Here is a 9,781-nt window from a genome sequence, read left to right as displayed (position 1 = left end):
TTTAGTAAAAGTTAGTGTACTTTTTAACATCTTGTGTGTAGGTCTTATCATGAAGTATATTTTTGTTGTGCTTTTGGATGGCCCTAAATATGCAAAGCAGTAAAAGAATACATTCATTTTGCGAGTCATTTTTTTGGTGGTGCTTTTGGAGGGGGTATAGAAAGGTTGCAGAATATCTGCCCTCTTTCTTATGGCACCTTTAAATGAAGTGCTTTTCTTATGCTTTGCTTATTCACATAAATAATAATGCAGAGACTTTTATTAATAGTTAATGGGAAGAAGGCTATCTCTTCCAATCCTGATTTTCATATTTGTGATTTCCTTTGTGTCTTATAGAACCTTTTCTTCCAATCTGTATCACAATGGATGCAGTTGAATAAGAGACAAGTATTTGGGGGTTTTTGGGAGTGGGGGCAGAGGGAACTAACCTGCTCCACCAACTATATATACAGTACCTTGTACCACTGGTGAGGCAAAGTACAGTATCTCTACCTTCTTATCTGTTCCCGGTAACACCACGTACATAACAGGAGCAGAGCTGCACGTTTTCCCATTTATTGTTCTGCTTTTTTTTTAAAAAAAATCTTTGTTCACCATCCAGTTGTGCATATATAAGCTTGTATATATATGTATGTATAACCACATTCAATTCCTTGCCTTTTTTTTTTTTTAATTGAGTAATTGCTGATGGTATAGGGTAGGGGGGAGGGAAGTGAAAGTTGTAGAAAGAAATGACTAATGATTTCCATGAATAGAAACATAATGTTTCAAAATACCGTTAAATAATGTAGGAGATTTTCACATTGCAAATGAAAGGGAAGCTTTGCTAGAGAGGAGATAACAAGTAAGTCCATCACATGTTGACAAGTGAAAATGAGGAAGTGTAAAGAAAAAGAAAAGGAGTAGTAGAGGTGGAAGACTTTTTAGTTCGCAGTTGATGCAGGTCCCAAAACTTAATTAACAATCAACATCTGAGGAAAAATCACCTGCAACTACATCACCTTTGTTTAGTTTCTCATCAGATTTCTCAGTTAATGGTAAATTTGCCCAATGTAATTGTGGTACCTTACTCCCCATGTCCTAAACATAGGAGGAAACAGTATGATGATTTCATGTGGCTCTACTTGCTTTGCATTAGGCCTGGGCTAGGGACACAGCTCAGCTATGCCTTCAGGTGTGGATGACATTGCCTTTGGCTGGCTTAAAGGTGAAGCAGTGATTTTTTCATATAGTTTTGGGTCTCTGTTGTCTTAATGTAAAATGAGGACTATGAACTCCAACCTTCTCTGTAAAACAGTAGCATGGTTTGTGTCTGTCTGACCTGAAATCTTAAAATCAGTCTATTTCAAATTTGGTGGGTTCCCCCCCCCCCCTCCCCAATTCTCTTGTTAGGAGCCTTATTGTTTACTGCTACCATCAGAAAATGTCCACTTTATTTCCATGGCATAATTTGCGGGTAAAGTAATTCTGTGGCATTTTTTTTTCAAGTAATTTGTTTGGAAAGATGCTGTATTGAAAGTATTTTTCTCATTTTTATGTGAACTAAAATCCAAGTGTGAATCCAATAATATCACATTTAACACAGCATATGAGAACCATGAAAGTTTTTGATAATATGACTAAGAAATGGTTAATTGCTTCCACATTGTCTGAGATAGCCTTATGGTAAATACAGACTTTTTACCCTATTAGTTTAACACTTAGTCTAATGTCTTCATCTTGAGTATAAAATTTTGGGTTGTTCGTGCAAGAACATACGGGAACAAATTTGGCACCAGCAACCTAAAAGGGAGATGCCCTGCTTTTGTTTCAGGTGATAAGTCCTGACTGGAGCCTGCCAGCACTTGAATTTTCATGGAGTTTAAATGGAGATGTTAACAGATATTCAGCTCTGGATCTGAGAAATAAATAGAAAAACCTCAAGGCCTCAGTGATTTTTGGATGAGAGCAGTCAACAGAATAATACATTTCTGTATTGTCAGCACACTGTAGCTACGATTGGTCTGAACTGGAGTTTTTCACAAAGGAGTCATGTAAATGGAAAACAGCAAAGGTCTTGTATGGAAGCCCTGCGGGACACCTGCAGTAACAGAATGAGGAACAAATTTACAATTTAATCAGTAGGAGAGAAACTAAGGGAACATAGGATTGAATCCACATGGTATTTGAATTCTATGACAAAAAAGAGCAGTATAAACACCAATAGATTTTTAAAAATCCTCTCCACCTGTGGCTTTGATGTTATTAATTGTGCAATTTCTCTTTAAGATCATAAGTTAAAACATCAACTTTTACTATTCTTTTATTTAATGCAAAGATAGGCTTTTTTTTTTTATTTGCATGGATCTCTTTATAGAATGCAGTGTTGATTTGAAATGTCACCAAATTAATGATTAATTTAGTTTTATCAGGATCACTTAAATAAACTGAGGTTTTTCAGTGTGATTGATAGAATGTGATTGCTGTTAGCTGCAGTCTCAACCTGCTTTTGACATTTAAACATATAAAGCTGACTAGATATAACCATTCAGGTGCTAAATATATTTTACATCTACTTCCAACAGTAGAAATGGAAGTATTAAGAGATCTGGCTTCATTGTCATTGAACTGTGAAATCTTCAACCTTGTCTGCCCGTGCTTAGTACTGTTGACTTTTTTATTTCAGTTAGAAGATTAAAATTAAATGCTTCATTTTTCGTCAGCTTTTGGGAATTAAATTGGAATTTAAGACTCTAAAATTTTTTACTAAGATCCTCAATTTTACCAATGGATTCTTGGAGGATATTCTGTTTTCAAGGGCAAAGCAAAAAGGTTCATTGATCAAGTATGATATAGTGCAACGTTTTTCTTATCAGAGCTCTTTATGTATATTTAATAAAGATCACATATTTCATATTATGCTTAACTGGATTGGAAGAAGTACTTCACAAAACATATCCTAAACATAATATGGAGACTCTGTGACCATATTGTACTTACTTTTAACTGCAATTCTATGATTTTGATTTATTGATTTAGTGGTCAGAAAATTGAAGAGTGCTACAGCATGCTTTAGAATGGTGTTGCTGTGTAATAACATGGGGACTGACATGTGCCCAATTTAACTATTTGAAAAAAAATATTTTTTTCATGCTCAAGAGCGGATCACTATTAATTAAGATAGACAAATAATCTGACTTTTTGCTGAACTGATGTGATACAAGAAATAGGCTGGTATTTCTTCCTTGGAGAAATAATTTCAGAGTTCTTTGGTCTGCAGCAGACATTTAATATTAAAGTTTGTTCTTGAAATAAATAATAGCCAAAATGTCAATACTTCTGGTTTGCAGAATAATCATAAATTCTTGACCATAAAACAGTCATAAAGGCATAATATTTTATCCACTGTATATTCATACATTACAATAGCTAGGTGATGAATCATTTTCTCTGTGTGACAGAACAAATCTGAAATACCAATGCTAATGTGAAATCTATTCAAAGTTGGAAGACTTATAAAATTACTTTACTTTAAATATATTTACTTAAAAAACAAGTACATTTTGCAGTTTACACCAATATCAAGACACTTTAAGACCATTACCTGCATTGCAGCATTTGGAAATGGGGAAAGGTGTAGAACAACGTCTGCCGTCTTGTTGAAAGGTTATCTACTGACTATATTGTCTTCTCGTTTTAATATTTTGTGGAATTAAAAATAGTTTTTAAAAATGCGTAAATTATTACTAAAAGTTAAGAGAGCAGTTTCCATGATCTTGAACTTAAGGAAACGTTAATGAGTAATGTGTAGTATATACTGTCTGTGTCCTGGGAATTATAAATTTATGTACGAGAGAGTTTTTTTGTTAGGCAAAAATCTCAAACAGGTTAAATGTGGGATAGGCTTTTTTAAAGGTTATTTTTTTCCTCCGGATTTTTTATTTCTTTAACCGTGGGTGATATATTATTCTAATTCAACTCGTATCTTATGCTAAATTTTGCTTAGGATCAAAGCCATTCAAGTGCAAGATATGCCACTTTGCAACAGCTCAGCTCGGAGATGCCAGAAACCATGTCAAGAGGCACCTTGGGATGAGGGAATACAAGTGTCATGTCTGTGGGTGAGTAAATTGAAACAGTCTCCACCATGGTTAACCAGGAGAAAAGTGCAGGATATGCATTGTTTCAGAATTGAAAACTGTGATGTGAGCAAGAGTGGCTAAAATTATGCATGCATATCCTCCTTTCCATTGTTATGGTAAATTCCTTAAATACAGTTATGACATTCTTTTCCCACTTCTAATCCTGCACTGAAGATGAGCAATTTTATGGGCTACAAGGTCAATTTGAACCTGTAATCTGTAAATTGACTAAATTATAGGATGTTCATTCACATTGCCAGGGAGAACTGTAAATTCCATTTAAAGACATAAAAAATATATAATATAGACTTTACTGTGTGGGGTTTTTTCTTTTGCTATACTGTTATAATTTTAGTACCGTTAACATATTTCTGGACTCCATTAGGGTTTTCATTCTTTACGAAAACAAAACAGAAGACTGATTTTTCAAACAAACGGATCTAAAATATTGCGGGCATAAGACTTTAAAAATAAATAGAAGTCTTTTATGTATGCTTGTGTTCTTGTTTGTTACCCAAAAATCTTGTTTTTCTTTTTTACTTAATCGTTACTTCCTCAGGAGGATCGTTCATAATGTTTAATTGTCCTTCAAATGTGTTGCATTTAATAGGAGGCATTGAGACTCCTTAATGCAAAACTAATTAATTTAGCAGAAATGTTTAAAAGGTTTTAAAATGCCATGGCATATATGGTACATCATAGGATATTCAAAGTTGGATTTTAATACCCTAGTTCTGATTAAAAATATATTTTAATGTTATTATGCTGGAGAAATTAACTAATATATGCATCATATAAAAACATTTTACTCAAACCTATGTAACCTGCTATAGCAGTCTTATGGCTAATGTGTAGAACAGCACAGGTTCAATTAGATGATACAGTGCACACATGAATGGTGTGGTGTGATGCAGGGGATAATATTCAGCAGGAGGGGTTTTTTTTTGGCCTTAGTATACCAATCCACTGCAGGACAAAGTGAGTTACACATTTTAAAGGACAAGTGAATCTTCAGCTGAAGATGCAGCTGAATGATTTTCACGGTTTCATCTCTGTTTTTCAAGTAATTTTACATACAGCATTATGAGATACTTTGGATGTTTTTACTCACTTAAGAAAATTAATTGCTGACTTCTGGAAACAAGAAATAAAAATGTATGAGCCTAATTCTTAAGTCCACTGAATATTAGTAGTAGAATAACTTGTGCTACTCTATTTTGCAGCATGTTTAAAATGAACATTATGCGTGGTAGGCTATTTTATGTTGTTTGAAAAATCTTATTTACTATCTCTGCTATATGAATTGCTGAGAATTTGGCACGGAAGATAGTTAAAAACTACAGATCCACAAAACTGTTTAGCTAAGGCTAAGCTCTGTTCTTTAGAAGTTGTCAACAAACTTGACAATGGTTCTTTATTCAATTCCCTTTTAACTTAAACTGAAACATCATCATATTAGTTAACTAAGTTATCATGAGAGGAAAAGTACAAAAATCTCAAAATCATTAATATTGTGTCTTTTAGAAAAAGGGAATTAAAACGATCACGATTTGGCAGAGTTCCTCATGTTTTCAAAAACTCATTCCTTCACTTCAGGATTGCCACATTCTTAGAATCTCCCTCAGAAATTACACAACTCTCGGTTGCAATCCACGACAGTTATGCGAGAGAGAGAGCAAAACATGTCTGAATGATTTAAACTGTGGACTTGAATGTTAGTCGCTTTGCTAAGCGGATTGCTTACTGTATGTTGCTGACATGTCATACCTAGTAGCCAAGCAGGTACTCACTTTACTATACTGAATGTATAGCTAATTTTCATCAACAACATGAAGCTGTGCTATTTAGATATGATGGAACAATCAACTGAAGAGACATACACCACAATACCCCGTGCTCACAAAAATCTGATTTATATACCTGTTTAAATAATCATCACATCTTGCTTAATGTGCACCAAAAATGTATTTTAGGAATTATACGTTAACATTGATTTAATTGCAAAAGACATTTTTATAGTGTAGCTAACAGTCCTGAAGAATTGAGCAGAATTTGAATACAAGGAATGACCAAAGCAGTTTGAACTGTAGTCCAAATAATGAATATGCCATCCTTAAATGTGGAAGAAGAGAAAAAAGTGTAATAGCCTGTGCTGTATTTCTGCTATTTTAATTGAAAGGACTGGGTAGTGTGTAGGTTAAAAAAATAAAGTAGCAACATAAAAAAAAAATAAAATTGCTAGGATTGGCTATCGGATTAGTGGCACTATAGAGCATTGGTACATTAACACCACTGACAATGTCAATTCATTATCATTGATGGCTAAATAATCTTAGAAATGCTCAGTGGACCTATTAGTTCCTGAACATAAGCAGCTCATGCTGCATTTCTTCATTAGCTTTAATTGCTATAAATTTTACCTTTTTAAAAATCATGCTTTAAAAGGTGAAGTGATCTTTCAGGAACATTAACTCTGTAATTTTGTCACAAACAGAAGGTCCTGCACTATGTTTTCTTTTCTACAGTAGTTAATATTCTATCCTCTGACTTTTAGATTCATAGTAATAAGCCCTCTGCTAGTTGTGAGGATAAATTGTGTTTCAAAAGCTTTTGAATCTACTTGGGCACTTTTTAAAGGTGAAATGTCAGTGCAACATTGTGGTGTAGTGTGATCTCAAAATACCACCTTTTTTTTTTTTTTTGACAAAAATTCTCTGGAAATTTTTGTCTTAAAAAAAAAGTAAAAAGCTGCATGTGTAGTGTTGTTCTAGGAAGGGTTTGCTGTGCCTTAGTTTTCCAGTTGATCCTCATATTTACATGATACAAAGTACGCAATATATAATTCATTTAGTTGTTGAAAAAGGCAGTAATTTTTCTGTGTTGTTTTATTTTTTTTAATTGAAGTTCAGGGTTTGTTTTTCTTCAGCTGCACAGCAGAAACTACATGACACAGAAATTGGACACCGCTAATGTTTTAACATTTGGAATAAACCGTCTGCTACTCATTTCCTTATCGCAGATGTGTGTTAATTGTTTTCTTTTCCATACACATGGCTGTAAAATATATCCCATTATTTCAGAGGTAGTATCTATTTTCTGCGGGTAGCAAACTGCTGCATATTTGAATTTAATTTTTGAAAGTCAGGCTCTGAAATTGGCTGATACCCTGGGTTAGATGAGCAAATCTTGTTGCCCAGCATTTAACATTTTTGTTTCATTTGCCTGGTGAAATGCAGTGAAAAGACTTATCATGCACTTTTCAAATCTTATGCCTCAGGTGTAGAACATGAAAAATGCATTGTTCTGCACTTGAGATTTTGAACGGAATTTATAGGCAATGTTTGATTTAAAAATGCAGCTACTATTCCTTTGCCTTTTTCTTGCCTTGGCTTTCAGAAACATATTTTTGGGGAATGTACTTACATGTTTCAACTAAGAGTGGCTGCTTCTTTCTTTTTTTTTCTCTTCTTTATGACTTCTTAAAAATCTGCTGAGGAAGATGGGTATAAGGTAGGTTTGGATTATTAGGAAAATTTTCAGTATTTACAACATGCACATAAACATTTTTTACTACCTTCCTAAAAACTGGAAGGACATTTGTAGCAATGTCTTCATTATGTTTGTTCCATATATAGTATTCCGTAAATAGCAGTCAAGTGTTTTAAGGAACCAAAGTAAGTATTTGTATGTGCAAAGCAATTTGAAGGGGGGTGAAAAAGGTTGTTTTTTTCCTGTATTTTGCCAAAGCAGTTACTTGTTGTGGGGTTTTGTGCTTTGTTTGGTCTTTTGGTGGATGGAGATGTTAATATTTTTAACTTTCTGCTCCTCAGTTCTCGATTTGCTTTGAAATTCCTTTTCCCAATTAATTCTGGTGATGTTATAAGATGTTCTGCTAAATACGTGCTTTGCTAAATTTGGTAATTTTTTAAAACCTCACATAAACAAGCTTTGAGGAGAGTTATAGTGTCCCAAGCATGGAAATAACTTCACTTTTGCTCCTGTTGTTAGTGCTAAGAATAGTTCAGAGATCTTAATCTGTATAAAGTTCGGTATTTTAATGACACTGGTTGCTTTGAGAATGTCTAAAGAAAAATACTCACCTATATTGAGTATAGTGGCTAATGATCTTAGTACTTTATAGATAAGAATGTGCATTAAAAAAATTGGCTATACTCCTGTGTGTTGTCTTCTAAAAAATCTTACAGATTTTCAGATTTTTTTTAAACTGATTACTGTTAATGTCAGGCTACTTTTAGTGAAAGCCTGCTCTTAAGATTGCTTTTAGCAAGCAGAAAAGACTTATTCATAAATTTATTGGTAGGAGCAGGAAAAACATTATATTTTCAAGGATGCCTTAATGTACTGTAATGTAAATTAATTATTTATACTTGTGCAGTTTGGGAAATCTTAAATAGAAAGTTGCTACTCTAGTAAAACTATTTTTGTGTGGTATTACCTAGTTTTTGTGCGTTAGAAGGGATCTCTGTGTAGATGATTATAATGTCACTTTCTGACCTTTGCAGCTTGAATAATTGTAAATCATTGCTTCATAACGTGTCAGAGAATGTCTGTACTAGGCAATTAAATGGCAGAATATAATAGACCAAATTATTGCCTGTCATGTTTTCAACAACACAGTTAGTATTTGAGTTACACTTAATCATTACGTGCATTAGCAACTTCATTGGAATCCAGCTTCAGGCTGAGCATGAAATACATTACATTATTTAAACCTCTAATGGTAGAAGTCATTTATTTGTGTTGAAGTGTACAACATGCAGAGTTTCATAAAGCAAGTAACGCTTGAGAGCTTAATTTATCCAAATCAAAGTCTAAATGCAGATAAACACAAGTGGCAAAAATTAGTAATTTTTATAGGCTGGAAATATTTAAAAATACATGGTTGTGGGTAATTGTAGGCAGCAGGAATAAATTAAAATCACTATTTTTAGTCAGCTCTGAGAACTAAAATTGTTCTATATGTAAATCATCAAATGTATCATGAAATTGCATTTTTGAATGAACAATTAATTACATACCTCATACCTACAGATGTGCCAAATATATATTTGGTTCAGCTGTTTAGATCAGAGACAAGTGTGTGCGAAGTGATTGTTCCAGATCCAGATATTCGGAGTTTCTCTATCTGCATTTTGCCATTTGGTGCTATCATACACTTGTGTCTATGTTTACTTCAGTAAAGAAAATGAGGTGAACCTGTGTAACAGCTTTACAAACTTGCACATGCTTTTAAACAAATAAACAAGAAAATACTAGAAAAATATGTGGGGTAGGGTAACATATGTTTGTATTACCTTGCCATTCTCTGTTTGGTTATCTATCATTTTATTAGATTTGCAAACCTGACCTTCAGTACATAGTCTCTATTTTTACTGTTTAAGAAAACTACTTGAAATTGAAGCAATTTACTTTTATTGAGAAAGGCTCCCAGCATCTTTAAACAACTGGTATGGATCCTGCAGTGTGTTGTGCGAGACTCTCTTGGCCTGGAAGTCTGCCTTGGAGTTGGCTGGAGCTCAAGCGAGTGAGTAGGAGACTTGGGGACAGGTGGTGGAAGGGCTCTTCCCTTTGAGACTGGTATTACAAGGGATACAGAAAAGTCAAGACCAACTTTCTGACTTAATAAAATGTGTTTTTAG

The 9,781-nt window shown here is 33.8% G+C and overlaps 1 protein-coding gene across 4 annotated transcripts in view; it reads left to right on the top strand.

Annotated features, from left to right (window-relative positions):
- Positions 1-9,781, top strand: part of ZNF407 (zinc finger protein 407) — a 345,968-nt gene that overhangs the window by 32,246 nt on the left and 303,941 nt on the right. For all 4 annotated transcript variants that reach the window (XM_086740544.1, XM_086740543.1, XM_086740546.1 and 1 more), the window contains one exon: positions 3,986-4,100. In XM_086740544.1, coding sequence (XP_086596670.1) covers positions 3,986-4,100 — 115 coding nt within the window. The remainder of the gene's footprint in view (positions 1-3,985; positions 4,101-9,781) is intronic.

The sequence above is a fragment of the Chlamydotis macqueenii genome, chromosome 2, assembly GCF_036417535.1.
Source record: "Chlamydotis macqueenii isolate bChlMac1 chromosome 2, bChlMac1.mat, whole genome shotgun sequence".
In the NCBI taxonomy this organism is placed as follows: Eukaryota; Metazoa; Chordata; class Aves; order Otidiformes; family Otididae; genus Chlamydotis; species Chlamydotis macqueenii.
Note: the sequence above shows the minus strand (reverse complement) of the source record. Positions and strands in the feature narration are given on the sequence as shown.